The sequence below is a fragment of the Eublepharis macularius genome, chromosome 17, assembly GCF_028583425.1.
Source record: "Eublepharis macularius isolate TG4126 chromosome 17, MPM_Emac_v1.0, whole genome shotgun sequence".
NCBI classification, from domain to species: domain Eukaryota; kingdom Metazoa; phylum Chordata; class Lepidosauria; order Squamata; family Eublepharidae; genus Eublepharis; species Eublepharis macularius.
In genome coordinates, this window is record NC_072806.1 from 18,263,671 (window position 1) to 18,285,942 (window position 22,272).

A 22,272-nucleotide genomic window follows, 5' to 3' on the forward strand; every position below is an offset into this window, starting at 1 on the left:
AAATGTTGTGCTTCAAAAGCAACTCTCTCCGACAGTGCGTAAGGATTTTTTGTACTAGCTTTGTAAGGGCCAGGGCCTGCGAAGGTCTGAAAAAGTGCTAGAGGGGACAAGTACTCGGGCTTTTCGGCTCTCTGACAGGTTAAGCCAACGAAGGCATGTGCTCGATATTCGCCCCTTCTTATTTTGTCCCATCAACTTTTTCAAACTGCGGACAGGGCACCGAGCCCCCCGTCTGATGACATGAGAAGCTAAGTCCGAGTGGAGCTGGAGGAAACCCCAATCCAACACATGCTTAACGTAAGCGATCACATTTTCCTCCACACATGCCATTTGGAAGGTGAGTGCAGTCACACATTAACACACGAGCTGGGTATTCTCTAACTAAACTTGCATTTAGCATCTTGTGCCCTCAGATCCTCGTTACAGATACTTTTAGCAGGTTACCTGGCTAGCACAGGTTTCTCTCTTCCAAGGGTTCTTCCGCATCCTCCTGCTTTTATCCTAACAACCCTGTGAGGTTGAGAGTGAGAGACTGGCCTGACATCATCCCGTAAACCTCACTGCAGAATGAGGATTTGAATTCTGTTCTCCCAGATCTTAGTCTACTGCTCTAACCACTACACTACAGTGGCTCTATTTCTCCCTTTAGGACACTGTAGTCTCTCCATAAAGGTTATCAAGCCCCTTCCTTTCCTTCTGGAGGAGAGGGGAAATTGCAGCAGGGTCCATTAACATTTGGGCATGCAACCTGCTTCTTGGGAAAACTTGGGAGGGGGGTGGATTTATTGGGACAGACTTCTCTGCAGATCCTTTTTGACACCGAGGCGGCTTCGGCATAAATTTCAGAGCAGCATTTTGTTCTCAGGCTCAGGTGCAAACTGTAGCTCTTTTATTCTCAATAAGGCAGATTCAGGCTGATGCGATGCAAAGGGCTTTTACTAAACTGAGGTGCTGGCAACGGCAGGCTGGTTCCGGCTGCCTGTGCATTTCGCTGCCCACTTTTCACCGAAAGGGCTTTACGCTGATTCCTCTGTAAGACAAGAAACGGATATTAGCTTCAGAAATAGAAAGCTGGGATGTCCTTCCAATCCCTCCTCCATGGCCTCTAGTCACACAGAGCCTGTTAAGCCTGGAAAAGGGGGTGATGGGCAGGAAGCAAGAGGATATGCAGCTACAGATGATGGAGAGTGCCCTCAAGTCATAGCTGACTTATGGCAACCCCAGGCAGGGTTTTCATGTCAAGAAACTAACAAGAGGTGGTTAGTTGCAGAGGCAGGCCATTGCCTGCCTCTGCAACCCTGGCCTTCATTGGAGGTCTCCCATCCAGTTACTAATCAAGGCCAACCCTGCTTAGTTTCTGAGATCTGATGAGATCAGGCTCACCTGGGCTATCTATCCATGCACCCCCACACCCACCAAATACACAATTTGTGCAGCAGAAAATGCTTCATTCCACCTCTCACACTTAGAATCATACAATCATAGGGTTGGAAGGGACTGCTAGGGTCATCTAGTCCAACACCTGCACAATGCAGGAAATTCACAAATACCCCCCCCCACACACACACACAGTGACCCTTAATCCATGGTCAGAATATGGCAAAACACCATCAGGATCACTAGCCAACTGGCCTGGGGAAAGTCACTACCTGACCCCAAGGTGGTGATTGGCCTTACCCTGGGCATGCAAGAAGGGGCCACAAGAACTAAGCACTGATGCAACCCTTCCTGTCCTCTCATGATCTGCCTAGTTTTCACAGAAGCAACATTGCTGTCAGATGGCCATCTACGCTCTGCTTAAACTTATATGAACTTCAGAAGCTGCTTTCTACTGAATGAGACCATTTGTCCATCAAAGTCTCATTCTGACTGGCAGCGGCCCTCCAGGGTCTCGGGCAGAGGTCTTTCATATCTCCCACTACCTGATTTTTCTGCCTGGTGGTACCGGGGATTGAATCTGAGACTTTCTGCATGCAAAGCAGAGGCTCTTCCAATGAGCTATGCCCACCCTTCCTCAGAATCAGGGTTTGGGATAAATGGAGAAACGCCACCGATCAATTACACTGCCTGTCTTTTTCCCAACAGCGAGTGTATACAATCCAGTTTCTAAACTGGACATGAGGTGGCCAGCCAAGGGAGCTGGTTGGGCAGTTGAATTCCACTCCTGCCTCCAACTTCGACCCCACTGACCTATTGCTAAATAGAAAATGTTGAAGGATGGTGGAAACGCTCAGTCCACAGAGGGGGGCAGTCTCTAGTGCTGGGTAACGTGGCTCCCCATTCCCTCTGGCTGAATATCAAAGGACCCATTCTGCTTCCTGCAGTCATGGCTGTTGCAGAAAAACCTTGCCATCACTAGAGGGGCAGTGGGCCTCTGGAGGCAATGGGGTGAGCTGGGCAATGGATTGTGAAGCTTGGGTTTTGTGTCAAGAGCCTTACTCTGGTGTCAACAAGTCCTGTGTTGGCTCAATCCACTGTGCAGTTGTTTTTTCTATACGCTGGACCTTCACTGTGGCATATTCTGCTGCCTGGCCAATGGAGATTTGGGAGGAGGGAAGCTTTAATCTGGGGTTGACATCTTTTGCTAGTGACAGGTCCAGTTCATGGGCAAATATGCTGAACAGGGAGCGGTCTTAAATAAAGCATGATTCCCATAATAAAGCAGGGGGGTAAGACAAGAATCCTCCACCCTGCTTTCAATCTCCAGCTGCTGGGAAATTGGAGTAGAGGCAATGCTTGTGGATCAAGTGCTGCCTGCTTAGGCCACAAGCCATTCTTGTTCTGTTTTACACACAGCGGCTTCTGTGTGCCCCGTGGCATCCCCCGTTAACCACATGTCAGAAATAACACGGTACCTCCTTTCCCCATCAGACGGGGACTTCGACGAAGCACCTGCAAGGAGCTTTGTCTCCGACACTTCTTCTGAAACAGGGAGGAAAAACAGGATTGCAGGGTGAAGATGCGTTTAATTTATTTACTCACCCTCGTTTGTTGTTTGCCTTTGTCTTTGAGACTCAAGGGTGAGTATAGAGTTATAAAAGACAATGCGGCCAAAACAGTACAGTGCACAGTGAACAACGTAATAAGACCAGTTAACTCAAATTAAAGAACAACAAAATAGAAAATGTATAATACGTTGCATAAACTGGATTTCACAGTTCAGAGACACTAAACCACATTTTTAATTCAATCATTTATTGTGGTCAAAGACCAGCAGCAAACTACAGACAGTATTGTCTGTATAGACACTGAACTACAGACAGTATAGTCAGGGCTTTTTTGGGGTGATGGTAATCACCAGTACTAAGTATTGGCACCTTTTGGGAGTTCTGAAGGGGGAATTGGTGCAATCTTATATATGAGTACCAGCACTTTCCTTTTTTAACAAAAAAGCACTGAGAACATCCAGTAAATGATGCAGTATGAAAGGCTGGAGGGGGGGGGGCGGGGAGAAGACTGCCAAACTATTTCACAGGCAATGAAAATTAAAAGTTATTAGCTATACAGAGATTCGTCTTCTGCAGAATTCCATTTTACTACATTCCTATTTCCTCTGTGCAAATGTCCTCCTTTACTGCTGCCCCAATTTAGTCCTAAATGTTATTCTGAGGGCCTTTATGCATTTCTAACATTTTCAAAGTTATTAAGCATAACCCAACCATTTTCACAAACCTATCCAAAATGAAAACAAGTGTCAGAGAGACACCACCGCATGTGGAATCCTAAGAAAACAGGCAAACGGATATTTCGCCTAGTGCTGACTTTATTGATTTAAAAGATGGGTAACCAGTCTTTCTAAAAACCATGTTCAGGGTGTTCAGTTGAAGATCTCCAGAAGATGTCAGCAGCAACTTTTCCTCAACAACAATTTCATCCACAGCAGAGAAAGCAATCTCAAGGACCAACACCCTAAACAAAACTCAACTCATTAATTTTTTTAAAAAAGGCTAGCCACAGGGAACATTTCCATATGGAAATTATAATACAGAAGCTACGATTACCCATGTAAACAGCCACAACAGGGTTGCTCGGTTTTGCAGGTGGTGTACAGGACATGGAAGCGCCATGATCCCAGTGCACAGGCCCATATTGGATTACATTAGAGAAACAGAAGAAGGATGGAAGAAGCCAGCCATCTGGCACTGCTTTCCTTATTACAAGTGGATTTCCCCAGAAAGCTGAACAAAGCACCTAGGACTAAACAGCACTAGGTGGAAGGCTTGAAGCAACCTCTCTGTGTACACCATAATGATGATCTGAATTATGCACCATCTATGCACGCATTAAAGAAAACCCACTATTCGTGTCTATTTGTCATGGAGGCTCCAGACCCCACACGCATAATGACTGTGCCTGACAAGAGCTTTCCCCTTCCTCACCTCGTGTTTCTGCAGAGTCGGGCTGGGCAAGAGGATGTTGCATTGAGAACAAGTCACCAATGTGTCATAGAGGGAATCCTCCAGGGCCTGGGGTGTGGCGGAGGCCAGTGTGGCCACAAAGGCTGGCTTTTTGCTCCTCAGAGGTTTCAGTGAGGGCCTTCCGATGGAAGATAGCTCCTTCTTCTTTGGGCGGGTGTCTTGCTCCTTGACCTCACTCGAAGCAGGAGAAGTGGGGGATGGAGGGAGCCGAGAAGCCAGAGGAGGGTCAGAATCCGTGGGCGAGTGGGTGGTGAGGGCCCCCAGAAGTTGAGGCAGTGGGTTGCACTCATTCTGTGCATGAAAGAAAAGGATGGCTCAGTAAGGGAGAAGCATCGGCTAAGGGTACGGTGATATACTCAACAAAATAACACCCCCAATGTACAAACAGGCTAGATACCACACTAGGCTGTAGCATAGTGGTTAACTGGTTGGCCTGCAAATCAGCACTCAGCTGGTTCGAATCCTGCTACTGCCATGAGCTCAGTAAGCTCAATACAGCTGGGGAGCTGGGGCTGAAAGGAATGGCTTACCCAAAGCCATTCCTTTCAGCCCCAGCTCCCCAGCTGTATTGACGAGATAATAACACTGACCTTGTTCACCGCTCTGAGTGGGCACTAATCTATCTAGAACAGAAGTATATAAGCACAATTCTTATCATCATCATCATAACCTTGTGCTTATATACTGTTTTCAGGACATATTAGTGCCACACTCAGAGCGGTTAACAAGTCAGCGTTATTATTACCCTCACAACAATCACCCTGTGAGGTGAGAGAGCTCCAAGAAGCTGTGACTGCCCAAGGTCACCCAGTTGGCTTCAAGCGGAGGCAGGGCCGGATCTAGAGAAGGAATTAATTGTAATTTATGGGGGGGGGGGGTGCCTCAGCAAAAAAACCTGATGGGTCCCTAGTCGCTGCAGGGCCCCTAGGCTTCGGCCTAGTCAACCTTATAAATAATACAGCCCTGACCTAGGCTTCGGCCTAGTCAGCCTTATGAATAATACAGCCCTGACCTAGGCTTCGGCCTAGTCAGCCTTACGAATAATACAGCCCTGACCTAGGCTTTGGCCTAGTCAGCCTTATGAATAATACAGCCCTGACCTAGGCTTCGGCCTAGTCAGCCTTATGAATAATACAGCCCTGACCTAGGCTTCGGCCTAGTCAGCCTTACGAATAATACAGCCCTGACCTAGGCTTTGGCCTAGTCAGCCTTATGAATAATACGGCCCTAAACAATGTGTCATTGTAAGCAGAATCACACCATCCTAAGAGCCAAAACACACGTTAAGAAAAACCTAGGTTCAGCACGTGTTCTCTTACCTCAAGGTTTGCTGGGATCTGTAGGCGTCCTGGAAGCTTAAAGTTTAGCATTTACAGAGCAGCAAAAAGGGAAAGGGAAATACAGGCGCCTGTATTTTAAGCTTTAAGCTTCCAGGACGCCTTTAAGCTTCCAGGACGCTTACAGATCCTTTAAGCTTCCAGGACTTTAAGCTTCCAGGACCCCTACAGATCTTTAAGCTTCCAGGACGCCTACTTTAAGCTTCCAGGACTCCTACAGATCCCGGCAAACCTTGAGGTAAGAGAACACGTGCTGAACCTAGGTTTTTCTTAACGTGTGTTTTGGCTCTAAGCCCACTGACTTCAATGGATTTAGAAGGGTGTTAACTCTGCTTAGGACTCCACTCCCAACATATTCCATGGTTGGGGGGAAGTGGAACCCTGGTCTCCCAGATGCATTCTTCACCAAATTGGCTGACACACACACCCAGAAGTGATGGCGTATCCTGTGACGGGGTGTCCTCCCTCTGAATCCTGGTGATTTTATGCAGCAAGGGGCCATCACACTGGGCCCTTTCACATTGCCAGAGCATGGCAGGAACGTCCACACAGGGAAGCAGATCCTCCATTGCTGGGTCAAGGTTGAATCCACCTCCGCAATGACACACAGTTCTTGATAGGCCAGCCTCACCAAACTCCGGCCTTGCCACTTGGCAGGGTGGATGGCCCCAAGCAGATGAGCTTGAACTACCGTTAAAAGGGCACCAATGCCTCTCTTTGTAGACCTCTGAAAAGCAGAAATTCCCTGTTGCTTTGATCGTCACCCACAATTCACAAATGAACCACACATAAAACAGCCACTGTGGGGTCAAGGCACAAAGTGCTTACCAGGTGCTGGAGGAATCTCTCGTCAGGGAACAAGCGATGGCAGTGATGGCATAAGTTGGCGCTGGAATCTAAGGAGGGAGAAAAGAGAGCGGAGAGCTCAGAGCAAAGAAATGGCTCCAGGAAACGCCACTGAGCTTTTGAAGGGTCAGCGGATGAAGACCCAGCCAACCATGCAGGCCTTGTTTGTTCCTTGGGAGAATTCAGAACATTTGCTGAGCCCTGGAAATAAGTTGACCAGGGAAGCCTTTTGATAAAGCATCTCACATAGTATGGGAGAAGTGAAGGCCCCTGGTCAGCCTACATTTGTTTTTGAAGCTGTGTGGAAGCTGGTGGGCTGGCCCCTCAACCCACCCATCATGAAGGGGGCCTCACAGCAAGTTCTGACACTTTCAACATCCCTCCTTGGCACTCTCCACCACAGATCAACTGACTGGAAAACATTTTGATCAACAGAAGGGGCTTCCAATTGCCCAATGCTAAATTATCAAGGCTAGGCTTCTCTCTACACAAGGTGTGTGCGGGTGCATGGCTGCTGCAGAAATCAGTTTCTATTAAAGACAGGAAAACTTGATTCCAGGACAGGATGAGGATGAAGTTTGGACTCACCGTGTCCCCTGTCTCTGTCTCTCGCCTGGCACGTAACTTTGTGCTCCTTCAGAGCTTTGTACATGATGTACTTGCCGCAGTGCCAGCACGATGTGGTCCGGCTGCCGCAGGTATCCAGGTGAGCCTGCAGCTTGTGGTAGGGAAGGTCCAGCTCACAGAACTGGCATTGGGTTGGCCGCTCGGTGCATTCCTCAGCCTGCAGTCAGGGGGAGAAAAGGAGGCATGAGTGAGGCATGCGAGGCCAGCAGTGGAGGTCAGGCAAAGGACCCCATGGCAGAAAGAAAAATAGCACAGCCCTCCTCACCCAGACACACTCCCATGAGCAGGCAAAGGAAAGGAGATCTCCAGGTACGCGCAACAGGGACAAGGACTTACCAGATGTATCAGCCATCCCCCTGCCCCATCCCTCTTAGCTCACTCATGCCTGAGGCCAAACTACACAATACATTGCCTTCCCCACAGCCACATAGTTTTTTGAGTAATAGTAACAACAGCAGCGCACTTATATACCACTCTTCTAGACAGATGAGTGCCCCACTCAGTGTGGTGAACAAAGTCAGTGTTATTATTATACCCACAATACAGCTGGGGAGCTGGGGCTGAGAAGAGTGGCTTACCCAAGGCCACCTGCAGAGTTCATGACAGCAGTGGGATTCGAACCAGCAGACTGCCGGTTCACAGGCCAAGCACTTAACCAGTACATTACAGCAGCCTGCAGGGTCCTCATTTGGCTCGTGGCCACAGCATGTATGTGTGTGTGGGGAGTAGTGCAAGGTCCTGAGCTGAATGAGGCCCCTGGTCTCAGGTTTTCAAAGTGACATTGAAAAAATGAAAGCAAGTTGGGTCCAGGTACCCAATTCATTAAAACTATATCGTGTTGTTTGACCCTTACTCTAACTCCTTCACACATTACGTTTCTAAATGTATACCTAAAAAGAAGGGTTCCTGCATAATTAGATTTCATCTTTTTAATAAAAAATTAGCTTCTAGGGTTGCTTCATCAAGGAGGAAAATTGCAGGGCGGGGGGGGGGGGCAGTTTAACCCTGTCCTCCCATACTCTTTTTTTGCTAGAAAAGGCAATTCTGAGCTGCTTCTACCAGTTGTTGGCAGAGATGGGAGAATATGCAGTTTTCTCCAGCAAAGGTAAAATCTGATTGCGGGTGACCAGTAAAAAAATGGTAAGGGAGGAAATGGTTAAAGTTTCTACTTCTCTCTCTGTGCCACTCTCTTCCTTGATAAAGCAAAATCAATTCAGTTAAATATGGAATAAATCCCAATGCACGGATGAGCCTTCCCAAGAAGCGTGTATTTCCAAAACCTTAAAGGTAAGCTCATCAGAGAGCCAGGAAAGGCCATAGCTCCTTGTCCAGTAGTGGCAAACTGGAGTTTGTTGCCATGAAAGAGAAAATTCAAGGTCTGTTGCTCCGAGATAAGCATGAATGAAAACATGTCCTTGGCTGTATCTCTAAAAACATTCCTTTGTTCTTACCTCATGGTGTTCTAGTAGGTATTGCTGCACAAACTGGTGGCAGAGCTTACATCTGACCTGTAAGTGGGAATGGAAGGGTAGGAGAAGGAAGGCAGCTGTTTAACGGAAGACCCAAGATTGCAGAAAGGGACGTCCCTGCTCTCAGAAACCTGTTCTGATTCATGATTAAAAAACCCAATTCCAACTCAATTCAGGCGGCTTCTGTTGTCTAACGACTGCCTAACAATTCCGTACAAAAATGTTAAGATAGAATTAGAGATGTGAAGCTCCAGGCAGGAAAAATGCCTGGAAAACTTTGGGCACCTCCCCCCATTTCCCTCTAATTTTTCCACCAGGAGTGTGTGTGTGTAGGGGGGGAGAAACACCTCTAGGTGGTGGCTGGAGATCTCCCAGAACTACAACTCCAGGCCACAGAGATCAGTTCCCTTGGAGAAAATGGCTACTTTGGAAATGTGAACTCTCTGGCATTACACCCTGCCGAAGTCCCTCACCTCCCGAAACTCTGCCTTCTCCAGGCCTCACCTCCAAAATCCTCAGGAATTTCCAAAGCCAGAGCTGGCATAGTGTAAGCCTTAATCTTAAGAGGTGGGAAACAGCACCTACCTGTTGGTGGGCTTTCGCAAAGTGCTCCCTCATGTCCTTTAACGCAATAGGTTCCTCACACTTGGGGCAGATGGCAAGAAAACGCAGGCAATGGGCCTCATGGAGGGAGAAGTTGGCGGCCGCCACCTCATGCTTGCTGCATGGGAAGGAAGGAAAGAGGGAAGGTAGATCCTTTCTTGTCCTGAGGTCACGGCTGCACAGTCTCCAGTTTGGTAAGGTCTATGTAAATATTGTCATTTTTTGAAATTCATGCCAGCGGCAGCAAGGAAATATGAGCTCAGTGGCTTCAGTTCACAGTAGGGTTGTCAACCTCCAGGTGGTGGGTAGAGATCTCCCAGAATTACAAGTGATGTCCAGGCCACAGAGATCAGTTCCCCTGGAGAAAATGGCTGCTATGGAGGGTGGACTCTGTGGCATTATACCCTGCTGAGGTCCCGCCCCTCCCCAAACCCTGCCCCCTCCAGGTTCCATCCTCCAAATCTCCAGGAATTTCCCAGCCTGGAGCTGGCAACTCTAGTTCAAAGACCTGGAACTTCTATTGGAATTTCACCTTGAGGTATTTGAAAGGCAACTGGAGGCCTCCTTTCCAAAGCTGAAACATCTGAGAAATGATGAGCAAATGCTGTTTAATGTCTACAGCGTTGGACTCAGATCTAGAAGAGCTGGGTTCAAATCCCCACATGCCTATAAAATTCCTTGGGTGACCGTGGGTCTGTAGTTCTCATTCAGCTTCATTTACCTTACAGGGGAACTTTGAGGATCAGAAGAGGAAGGGAGAGCCATGGCCAGTGCCTTGAGGTTGTTGGGTGAAGGGCAGGAGACAAACTCTCTAGGAGACAGAGTACTGATAAGACTAGCAACATTTGGTGGTGGTCGTGGTGGTTGCATATCCAAAACCGGTGAAAAAATTGCACACAGGTCTCTCTGGTGGAATGGAGATGGGGACAAAGAATGATGCTGAAGATCATTAGAAGTGAAAGGGAGGGAGGGCGGGAGGGAGAAAGGAAAGGAAGACAGACACCTAGGAAGGCGCCTTCTCTTCTGAGACCAGCAACTGGAAACCTCCTCCTGCCTTGCCCTCACAGAGCATTGCAATAGGCAACACACCACAGGTTTGCCAAATGGAGTCCCATTTTGCTCTGCACAGCAGGATCTATAGCTCCACCTCAAAATCTGGGTGGGAGGTGAGGAGTGAAGCTGGGACTGGCTCCCATCATTGGCTGGGAGGACGGAGGCCCACTGGGTCCTGAGAAGGGTCCCCTCCCGTACATCTGCAATTGTTTAAGCTACGTGTGGGCGTTCTCAAGAGGCAACATGGGAGGATAAACTCTCCTGCTGGCGCCCTCCCTCCAAGCCACACTAGAACCCTCCTCACAAAGCACCCACTGGAATTATTTTTATCCACTGCAATCGCATTCTCTATTGAAAGCAAAACTGCTAAGGTTTCAGGCTGATATTTCTAAAGCAGTTTTTTAAAAGCTCCGTATAAAACACAATTCGCTCTATATAACAGAGGCAGTGTGATGGGGCTTGCCAACCTCTAGGCGCTTGGAGTTCTCCCAGAATACAGGTGATCTCCCTTAGAGAAAATGGCAGCTTTGGAGGGTGGACTTTCATGGCATCCCATCCCTGCTGAGTTCTCTCCCCTCACCAAACTAATCCCTCTCCAGGCTCCACTGCCAAAATCTCCAGGAAATTCCCAAACTGGAGCTGGCAACCCTCTGGGCCAAGTCTCAGTGAGACAGGTGGAATATAAATGAAGTCAGTAAACAGATACAGCCTTGGAATTTCCCACCTCCCCTCAGATTTGGGGGCATCTTCACAGGTAGAATTTTTTTAGTTACCTGACCTTGACTCCTCCCCTCAACAGCTGTATGGTCCATTGTGTTACCATAAGCTCCCCATACATCCCTTTCCTTTGAAACCGGAATCTCTTGAGAGTGTCTGAGGAAAGCCAAAGTCCATCTGTAGCTGGGGTGCTCATTCCAGGGAGTTGCCAACCTCCAGGTGCAGCCTGGCAATCTCCTACCCACCAAGAGCCAAGCTACAAGTGATGCCTGACACAGGTTGGACACTTGTCAGCTTACTTCAAGTTCTGATGGGAAATGTAGGCATCCTGGTCTTACGGCTTGGCTCTCCATTTAATTGAAGTTTACAGAACACGCCCCCCCCCCCGACACACAGCGGATGGGAAGGGGGCCTGGCGAGACCCAACGCCTGCTCTGCCCTCCTGACCGCATGTTCTCCCTCCCATAGACTGCCACTCTGTAAACTTCAATTAAATGGACCAGAACGCCTACATTTCTCATCAAAACTTGAAGGAGGCTGACAAGAGTCCAACCTGTGTCAGGCGTCACTTGTAGCTTGGCTCTGAGATCCCTCCCCTCCTCAGGGAAGGAGACTGTAGGGCGACGTTTGGGAAAGGGAGGGATCTCAGTGGGATATAATGCCACAGAGTCCACCTTCCAAAACAGCCATTTTCTCCAGGGGAACTGATCCCTGTTGTAATTCCAGTTGCTCTCCTAACACCTGGAAGTTGGAAACCCTACCACCCCAAGATGCATTCTCAAATCTCCAGGAATTTCCCGACCCAGAGCTGGCAGCCTTCGCAGCAGTTTTAGTCCGTTTCTTCGCTGCTAGGTTTGTTCAGCCTTAAAGGTGCCGCTGGACTTTTGCTTAATCTTGGCTGTGGAGGAGAGAGAGAGAGAATACAGGGAAGGAGGATCCCGCACCCCCCGGAATTTCTTACCAGTTCTTGCACAGCCGTCTCTCCTCCTCCATCTCTGCTCTCGGCTCCTCTTTCACTTTCATTTCTGCAATATTCTGCAGGGGTGGAAACGAAACTCATCCGGCTGTCTCGTCGTCGAGGAGACCCAGAAGCAAAGTTCCTGCTTTCGCTCTCCAGCTACCCCCCCCCCCGCCCCAGTGCATCTTTTGTTCTCTAGCTATCCCCCCGCCCAACCAACCAAGGACTCCTTTTCCTTCCATGAAGATAGTTTCAAGGAGGTGGCTGGATTAGAGTCCAGTGGCACCTTAGAGACCAACAAGATTTCCAGGGCATGTTCTTTCAAGATACCTGAAGGAGGGAACTTTGACTCTGGGAAGCTTATCCGGAGAAAATGTTGTTGGTCTCTAAGGTACCACTGGACCCAATCCCCACCAACACATTTCGCAGGAAAGAAGTTTGACGCGCAGCCACCAAGAGACCCACTAAGTTTTGGGAAGCCACTAGAGGGCAGCAGAGGACTTCATTTGACCCTATTTACTTCCACCAGTCACCTTGCAGAAGATGCTGACTCATGCAAAAGCAGAGCTGGCTCCGAAAGGCGGTTCGCACGGGATCCCTAACCCGTGTAGACAAGACTCTGGCATCAGAAAATATTCGTATGCCTGGATGTTTTCGGGCACGCTTCCCAGGCTAAGAGTGAGATGTCACTGGAAAAATCTCTTTGTGCCAACATGACACATTTGTGTTCTAATCTTCTAGTCCGGCTCCGGGGAAGTATGCAGGAAGGCAATTTTGACATGACACTTTATTCATTCAAAAAATGAGTGCCCAGTTTCCTGTGGGTAAAGTGTAGATGGCTGGGGAAGGCAAAGGCAAACTGCCCTGTGACAAAAGTTTGCCAAGAAAACGTCATGATGTGATGTCCCCCCCCATGGGTCAGTAACGTCAGCAGTCCCGCTTGCACACGGGACTACCTTTACCTTTTTATTTATATTTACCTACTTAATTCAAAGTGGGGGAACATTGTCTAATTTGCCATTCATGGGATGTAGGGCGTTACCTACTGAGACTTGCTCCTCCAATGGGAAAATGTGGACAACCTCTGCCCATAATAAGCATTTTAATTTTTAGAAAGGTGACTTCCCGAAGTGAGCAAAAAGGAAGGGGTGACTGGAATCCATTGTGGACCAAAGAGACAATGGTATGTGGGTACCGTCTGTCACAAAGATCCCTAATGTGGAGCCCACGAGTGCCGTGGCCCCCACTGACATATTTTCTAGCACCCAGTTCCTTCCTCCCCAGATCACCTCTTCCTCAAAACAACGATCCAGTCCTGAATTTCACCTGCCTCCTTGGTGCAGAGACAATCCCCGTGTACCCATCCGGAAACAGCTTCCTCCATTGTTGGAATAGGCTTGGCTGGCTGGGAACCTCCCAGTGTTATGCAGTAGACCACGGTCCTTCCATCGCAACCATTTTGCGCTGGAACTCAAGATCTGTTCTCAAAATCCCCAAAGCGCCCTCTTCTATTTATTTGAGGTATTATTATCCTGTGCCAGAGGTTCCTCAGGCGGCTTTCATACAACTAAAACATAATTTGGTCAAGGTGAGAGGTCACCTGTATCCAGGGCTTTTTTTCTGGGAAAAGAGGTGGTGGAACTCAGGACCGCACAATGATGTCACTTTGGGTCAGCTGGAACAAGGGGAGAGTTTTTTAAAGTTTAAATCAACCTCGGTGAAAATGGTCACATGGCTGGTGGCCCCGCCCCCTGATCGCCAGACAGAGGGGAGTTTAGATTGCCCTCTGCGCCGCTCAGCGGCGACCGGCCATGTGACCATTTTCAAGAGGTGCCGGAACTCCATTCCACTGTGTTCCTGCTGAAAAAAAGCCCTGCCTGTATCTTTATAAGTCACACAGGAGGGAAAATTTTGCCTGTCCTAGCTTCCCCTTTCACCCCACCCCAAGGACTGATAGTCCAGCAGGCCCGTGAGCACTGAATGATTTGGAATAAGTAGACAATCTGAGGGAGGCAGCCGGCTACAGAGACCACCTACCTTTTCCTTGGGTTACTGTCATGATGTCTGGACCCCTCCTCAAGGATCAAGGCTCTTGGCTAGCTCATCACCTCAGCTTGTAACAATGGCCCTTGTCAAGCCAGCCAATCGTGGCCTGCCACTCCTAAGTCAGCAATGGTCATTTGAGGCTCTTGGCACTGGATGAGGCCACCAGTACAGACCACTTTCTGAGAAAGAGGAGGAGCTGGGATCACTGGATGCCCCCCTCGTATGCGGGAGAAGGAATTCTGAACATGTTCAGAGGCACTCCTTTCAGTGTTATTGTTTCATACGCTCTAGGCCTGAGACCTGGCCCTAAACACAGGCCTGAAGTATTCCTATGGAGGTCAAATTAAAATGCAGGCTTCTCGGCCCAATCCTAATTAAAAAGGTGCAATGCTGCTGCATATTCACTTTCCTGTCTTGGGAAGATGTTGCTGACTGTGTAAGATCTGGGTGGAGTTTTGTTTCCCTTCTCCTGGGTGTGGCCAATAGTTTGAGCCTTTCATCCAAGGTTCGCAGCCTGTGCCCTCAAATGAGCTGGCCCAGTGGATTTAGGATGTTGTATGGTGGTGGAAAGTGCCATCAAGTCATAGCTGACTTTACAGCAACCCCTGCTGGGCTTTTCAAGATGAGAAACTAACAGAGATGGCTTGCCATTGCCTGCCTCTGCATAGCAACTATAATCTTCCTTGGAGGTCTCCCATCCAATTACTATCCAAGGCTGATCCTGCTTAGCTTCCAATATCTGATGAGATCAGGCTTGTGGGCTATCCAGGTCAGGGCATGATGTTGTATACTCTCTGCTTTTTTCCTCCTTAGTTTATTTATTTATTATGCACCTCCCCCAGGAGAAAAGCAAGGCAAAAATACTTATAGAATAGAAGGACAATACTATTGATTCTAAACCCCCATTTGCACATTGCTTTTATTTGCCATTTCTTTTAAAAACACCCAAAACATTTTACAATACAATCGACCAAAATGTTCAAACACACATAGAAACCAATGGTTGTTGTGGATTTTCCGGGCTGTATCGCCATGGCCTTGGCACTGTAGTTCCTGACGTTTCGCCAGCAGCTGTAACTGGCATCTTCAAAAGTGTAGCACCAAAAGACAGAGATCTCTCAGTGTCAAACTGAGATCTCAGTTTGACATTGAGAGATCTCTGTCTTTTGGTGCTACACCTCTGAAGATGCCAGTTACAGCTGCTGGCGAAACGTCGGGAACTACAATGCCAAGACCACGGTGATACAGCCCGGAAAATCCACAACAACCATCGTTCTCTGACTGTGAAAGCCTTCGACAATACACATAGAAACCCATTAAAAACAATCCCCAATATTAACAGAACACCAGGGAAAAAATCATGTAAAAAATACAAAAGCAAATTAGGCAGAATTTTGTTTTAAAAATCCATGAAACTGCTTCAGCAATCAATCAATCTCAGCAAGGGCTGTTTTTAAACACAAAAGGCAGGATAAATAAAAATGTTGTACTTGGCACTGGAACACTTTAAAGAGTGGGTTCCAGGCAAATCTCCATAGGGAGGGTGACATACTGTCACAGCCCCCCCCCCGCCCAGAGAAAACCCTCCCACTGTTCACCACTTTCTTTTCCTCATGGATCACATCAGGGCTCCTTTCAAGTGTTAATTCTTCCCTCAGCCCCATTGGTAAGAAGATACATTCAGATATTTGCAGCAACTCCTGATGGGACTAAAAGCCTTTAATGCCAGCAACCATCACGGGAAAACAGAGGGATGTCAGTGGCAGAGCAGACACCAATCGTTCTGCCCAGTGAAGCACGGGGCTCCTTGAATATAGGGCAAAGCCCTGCAATTATGAGGGTTCTTAACTGATCACCGCTGAGGAGAGGCAAACTGGCGGCAACCGATCTTAGACTTGTAGATGCAGGTTATGTTATCTATCTTGATAACGATGTAATCCCACCCTTCCTTCAAAGAGGTCAGGGCGGCACACATAGTTGTCTCCCTTGATTCTTTGGTCTCTGCACTCTAACCACTACACAGCTCTGCCTTGCCACACTTTTTGTTGTGGATTCAAACATGTAATGAAAGCAATCAGTGAAGAGTAAACAGAAACGCAAATGAACTCCACCCCAAACTGCTCCCAGTCACAATGAAAGCTGTCGAATGACTGCCATCAAAATTCCTGTCAACTGCTGCCTTATCCATCTTCTTCCCATGGGCCTGCTGTTGAGGAATGTTGAGGCTAGGGTTGCCAGCTCCAAGTTGGAAATTCCTGGAGATCTGGGGAGTGAAACCTGGAGAAAGTGGGTTTGGGGGAAGGAAAGGACCTTGGCATAATTCCAGAGAGTCCATCCCCCCAAAGTAGCCATTTTCTCCAGGTGAACTGATCTCTGTGGCCTGGAGACCAGCTGTAATTCCAGGAGATCTCCAGCCACCACCTGGAGGCTGGCAGCCCTAGTTGAGGCCCATTTGCGTCCTTGCTCCCTCTCAGGACCTGCTTCAGCTTCTCCTCCTTCTCCGGCAGCTCTCAACCAACTTCTCTCTACCGCAGGCATTTCACAATCGATAACAGTAGCAGGTGGAGGCACGAGACTGACGTTCCTCAGCATAAAATGGAATCGAAGATCTGGCTTTTCACAGAAATCCTGGAGATGGCGCTGCTGTTTGGGGGAAATGGAGGACAGAAGGAGCCTCATCAGCCAGTCCTGAAATCATTGTGCAGAAAAAAACCAGCAAACTTATGGAGGACAGGCAGATTTTTCCTAGCTAGCCTTCTAAGCATTTCACAGTCCTGTGGACAACTAGGCCATCCTTCCCCTGCTCCCTCAGACCCCATTCCTGCTTCTCCTCCCTCTCTGACAGCCACCAATCCATTTCTCTCTTGCTCTTGCCTCCAGGATTCAAAGCTCCTTGGGCGATTTGGAGCTATCACTCTCAGCCTATCCTACCTCGCAGGGTTATTGCAGAGCCTCTTTATGAGTTTTGCATCAGGGCCACAGTGAACTCCATGAGGGACTTCTCACTCATATTTGCTCTCTCCAATTTTATTCTTGGTACAAGTGACCTTATTGAAAATTCTTTGTCCATATATTGGCTGAAAACGGATAAGTGTACAATGGGATTAGATCAAGATGGGTAGCTGTTTCAGTCTGTCTGTAGCAGTAGAAAAGAGCAAGAGTCCAGTAGCACCTATAAGACTAACAAAATTAGTGGGAAGGTATGAGCTTTCGTGAGTCACAGCTCACTTCATCAGATAGAAGTGTGCTGTGACTCACAAAAGCTCATACCCCACCACTAATTTTGTTAGTCTTATAGGTGCTGTTGGATTCTTGCTCTTTTCTACTGCAAGGGGATTAGGTTATCTAGACTTTTTTTTTTAAAGTGGGGGGGCGCATCCAGATTTCTCTCTGCCAGCTGACATTCTTATCTGTCATTTCCAGGGCTAGCCGCCACCACCCTACAGCCACCTTAGCCCCACTGAATACCAACTGATCAGGAAAAAAAACCACCGGGCCTGCTTTTGGTCATTTAGCAGCAACTAGTGCTCTTACAAAGTGCAGAGGAACAAGTTTAAAAATTAGCAACTTGGCTGTGACTAGACTGTTTTTCTTTGTGCTTCCAGGTTGCCAAGCTTCATTTTCTCCTTCTCCCAGCAAAACAGACCCAATTGCCTTTACTGAAGTGAAGGAGCTTTTTCCCTGGCTTTGAGCCATACGTTGTGCAACAACAGAGGGAGAAGAAAAAGCCCTTTGGGAAAATACGTAATTGAGACAGGGGCCTTCAGATTGGGGCATGGTGTGTGTGTGTGTTGTGCCAACGTACTCTTAGTGGTACCACCAGAGAGGTGTATAATACCCCCAGCAACCTTGGCCTTGAATGGGCTGCTCAATCAATCAATGATAGCAGTGGTTTGTATACAGAGGCTATGGGCAGGCCCGGGGGTGGGGGGCTGGGAAGAACCCCCTGATCTAAGAGGCACAAAGAGGCCTTTTGTGTAGCCGGGGTTGGGCAACACAGACAGTGACCTAAGAGCAGTGAGTCCAAAAAGCTGCAGAGAGAGGCTGGCTGGGCAAAGTCTGGGTTAGAGGAGATCTTCAGGGTCACACTAGCCTGCCTGGCAAAGGGAAGTGCCTGGGCGGCTTGCAGGGGAGACTGGAGAAGAACAGCCACGGCGCTAGTGCCAGCCACTCTGCCTCTCTTCCTCTCTGGGCGGCTCGTGTGGGCTTCCTGGGGCAGAACGGAACGGGACAAGACAGGCTGTGAACTTGGGCACTGTGAGCAGAGGGTGGCTCTAAGTTGGCAGGTTGTTTCTAGGCGGCTTGTTCCAAACGGCCCTGCAAAAAAGGGGGTGAAGTCTGCCAGCCGGACAAATTCATGCTCAGGTTTGCAAATGGTAAAGGGACCAGGTTGACTCCTCCACACAACTGGCATCTGGGTTCTCCTACTGCAGAGGTGCTCTGTACATGCTCAGAAGAGCAGGCCGACTGTGGTGTCCTTCCCTAGTTTTGCCCCCTCCCAGGCAGGGGATGCCAAATGCCAATTGTTTATTTTACCTCCTAGGCTTTATTATAATCCCTGCAAGGTGCTCAGGAAAGCATATGTAATCCCTTCCTCCCATTTTATCTTTACAACAACCATTTGAGGTAGAAGGGCAAGATAAAATTGCATCTTAGAGACCTCAGTCCAATGAGGTTTCTAGGGTATAAGTTTTCCAAGAGTCAAAGCTCACATCCTAGAAACCTTGTTGGTCTCTAAGGTGCAACTAGATTCAAATCTTGCTCTTCTATTGCAGACCAACACAGACCAACCCACCTGAAACTACCTGTGAGGCAGGTGAGATTGAGAGTGACTGGTTGGCCCAAGGTTATCCATCAGGTTTTAGGACAGAGTGGGAATTTGAACCAGTTATCTCCCAGTTGCAGTGTGACACTCTAATCACTCCATCACTCGTCTGGGGCCCTTTCCCACATCTCCGTAGGATAAAGCACATCAGGTGTGTAAGCACCACCAGGCCAATAATGTCCCCCCACCTGCCTGCTGGGTTCAGAGGCCCATGGTGGACTTGGCACCAGTTTCCCTTGCCCTGTGGCAACCTGCCAACCACACGGAGTTCCCACCCGTGCCAGAGAGCCAAGCTACAAGTGACGCCTGACACAGGTCGGACACTTGTCAGCTTCCCTCAAGTTTTGATGGGAAATGTAGGCATCCTGGTCTTGCAGCTGTAATGGAGACCCAAGCTGTAAAACCAGGACGCCTACATTTCCCATCAAAACTTGAGGGAAGCTGACAAGTGTCCGACCTGCGTCAGGCGTCACTTGTAGCTTGGCTCTCCTTCACTGGTTTGAATTGCTGGGAGAATTGAAAGCCTTGTGGGCTGTTGCTGGTGAATTCCACAAGGAGCAGTAATGATAAGGCAAGGAAACAGAAGCAGTAAAACTAGAGACTGAAGAGAGAAAAAGGAGGTGACTAAATGATGGGGCTCAGAAAGATCTGTAGGTAGGGAACAGAAAAAGAAACGGAGATGCGGGCATACTTTGCTTCCCGTGGTGGTATGTGCTGACAGCGGAGCACGCTATACTGCTGAGGTCTGCGATCTATGGCTCCAGAGCCATTTGTGGCTCTTTTAAAAGCAAACGCAAATCCCTACATTATGGTGTACCAGAGGGATAGGTTAGGGTCTCACCACACGAGCGAACATACACTCGAATTACACGGGAAATTCGAGTGTATTTTGTAATTCGAGTGTATTTTGTCTCGTGTGGTTTGATCCTTAGTGGTTAGAATAACCTGCATGTGAAGGGAACAGCAGAAAAAGATTTTTATGGTTGCAGATGCTTTACAGAAAGAGAAACAATAGCGCTGAACACTTGCTGGTAATCCAAGAGCAAACCTTGCACAGATTTATGCCAGTGCAGAAAAACAATTGTGCAGGGTGCTCCTGAACATATTTATTACTTGTTGGGAGATCTCTGATGTGCCACTTCCTAATAAAGGACTTGCAACCACCGGCGATTGGGCTGCAGAAACTTGCGGGCTATTCATCTACACAGCAATTATCAGTTATTTTAAACTGCACAGTTCTGGTTATGCAAATGAGCTCTTGGTTCATCTCTTGCTCTGGAATTTGACATGGTTTGGCTCCTTGAATTGTGAAAGGTTGCAGCCCCCTGTACTGTAGCGTGGACAGAAAAAAGGAGGAGGGGGGAGCTACAAAGAGAGACTCTCCAAAGACCTACAATGGTGCTGCACACGTTATGGAGATACAGAAGGAAAAGGGAGGCTAGCAGGGAAGAGTTTAAAAGAAAACTTGGTGTTGAAATAGCAATGCAACCGGTTTGATTCGATCAAAATATCCAAATGTCCTTCCCGAACTTGGGAGTTGAGCGTGATACATTCCAGCACCCAGCCGCAGCCCGGAGTCCACAAAATTGAGGCACCTTGGAAATTCCCTATTCACAGGCGCTGTCTGGGGCGTCAGCAAGGAATGCTCATTCAGAGACTTTTTTATCAGCAGCCAAAACTTCCCTTCACTCCTCTGGAAGGATAACCCATTGAGGCACTCGGCTGCAGGGCACGACAGCCTCTGGCTTCCTCACAGGAACGTGCCCAGAAGCTCAATTGGAGGTTTTCAAAGCCTGCAGTTCGAATGGCAGTATGAGCAGAGCCAGTCAGAGACTTTGCATCAGGTGTGGTGTGCACTGTTTTTCTGCTGGGCTGTCCATTCCAGTGGGTCTCTGCAAAAGGTTTGGGGAGAAAAGGGGGCTCCCTTTTCATCTGTTCTTGCTTTTGTGGATTTGGTTGGTCCCTTCTATTTTGTTTGTCTCCAACCCTATCTTTGCTCGCCCTCCAACCAAGCCAGTTTCTCCCTTTCCCATCACACATTTCATTCCAAAGTCTGGCTTATGCTGCCAGGATATTGCTTTCCCTTCCCTTTAGAGCAATGTCAACCTCTGTCACCAGATGGTAAGAGAAAGGACAGGCACCCTTTCTGAACTCATATCAATACCATTTCAGTGGAGAAGAGAACGACATAAGCCCTTTTGAGTCCCTGTTGTAGAGGAAGGCAGGGTATAAAGAAAATACATAATCTTGGCTTCCTGCCTTCACATGTGTGGAAAGGGGGCTTGAATTCTATAAGTTCCCAAATCACTCTTTCCAATTAGGGCTTGAGTAGGTTGCCCGTGTAAACGTTACCTTTGGGTTGCCCCAGAAGCTGTTGCCTAGAGTCCTTTACCCACCAACCCAAGGTTGTGGGCTTGGAAAAAGCACTCTACATATGCCCCAAAGTGCTCTCTTCTTTCATTCGCACTTTCCAGCAACGAGACACAGATCCCAGGTAGCTGGAACCTGACATAACTGTGGTTGAAATGATGGTTGTATGCTTTTTGTTTCCCTCCCCTTCTGAACTGGAGAAACTGAGCTCTGTGGCTGGCTGAACAAGTCTAGGCCATCCAAACCTCGCCATCTCCAGGCCTGCTGACTGGGAGCACTCCAAGAACGTCTCGGTGTCCTTTACAGCTGGTCCAGTATCAGCTGGGGCTTTGTCGCAGTTCAGCAGGCTGACACAATTGCTCCTTCTCCAAAGAAACGCTGAGAACACACTAAAGGGACAGCATGCGCCGGCACTGACACACCCCGCCATTTGCCTCTTGGTGTGCCAAACAGTCCCTCCCTGTCTGGCTTGGCTTCCTCTCTGGCTGAGCCCAGTTCAGCCCTCAATAAACCTCTCCCCAACTTGGGGTGCATAGGTTTGCTACCTGGCCAGGGCTGGTTGCTTTCTTTCCACACTGTAACAGCAAGGTGTGTGTTGAGGAATCTCACCAGGTGTGTGTGTGTGTCGTGGGGGGGGGGATGAAAATGATTTGTAGCTAGGGGAAGACACGTGAACTGAGGTCTAGTTCCAAGCAAGCCAAGTAGTAAAAATTCCAGATCTCCAGGTTGTTGGCAACCCCTAGTTACACCCAGAATCCCCACCCCCAAATCCTCATATTCACACAGTGTCTCTGCTGCACCCCACCCCCATCCTTGGGGCCAAACCTAGAGACATATTTTGCAATTCTGGCATCTTCCATTTACCACACCTTGTTAATGAGGTTTATCCTGTGGGGTTCTGTTTTTCGGATAATCTGGTCATTACTTCTCCTATGACATGCACCATTCTTGCTGAAGCATTTATTTTGCCACTGAAACTCAGCCTGTGTGCGCACTGTGTTTG

The 22,272-nt window shown here is 48.4% G+C and overlaps 1 protein-coding gene across 2 annotated transcripts; it reads right to left on the reverse strand.

Annotated features, from left to right (window-relative positions):
• Positions 1–918: 918 nt before the first annotated feature.
• XAF1 (XIAP associated factor 1) lies at positions 919–12,471 on the reverse strand. 2 transcript variants are annotated; one of them, XM_055001231.1, is made up of 9 exons: positions 12,359–12,471; positions 12,032–12,105; positions 9,283–9,418; positions 8,680–8,736; positions 7,190–7,385; positions 6,584–6,651; positions 4,380–4,709; positions 2,856–2,922; positions 919–1,030 (listed from the first exon to the last, which is right to left on the reverse strand). In XM_055001231.1, the coding sequence occupies exons 2-9, from the start codon at positions 12,091–12,093 to the stop codon at positions 1,017–1,019; spliced, it is 930 nt and encodes a 309-aa protein (XP_054857206.1). In that variant the 5' UTR covers positions 12,094–12,105; positions 12,359–12,471; the 3' UTR covers positions 919–1,016. The 2 variants fall into 2 exon arrangements, with proteins under 2 accessions (XP_054857206.1, XP_054857207.1); XM_055001232.1 differs by lacking the exons at positions 9,283–9,418; positions 12,359–12,471 and having other exon boundaries at positions 12,032–12,198.
• Positions 12,472–22,272: the final 9,801 nt, after the last annotated feature.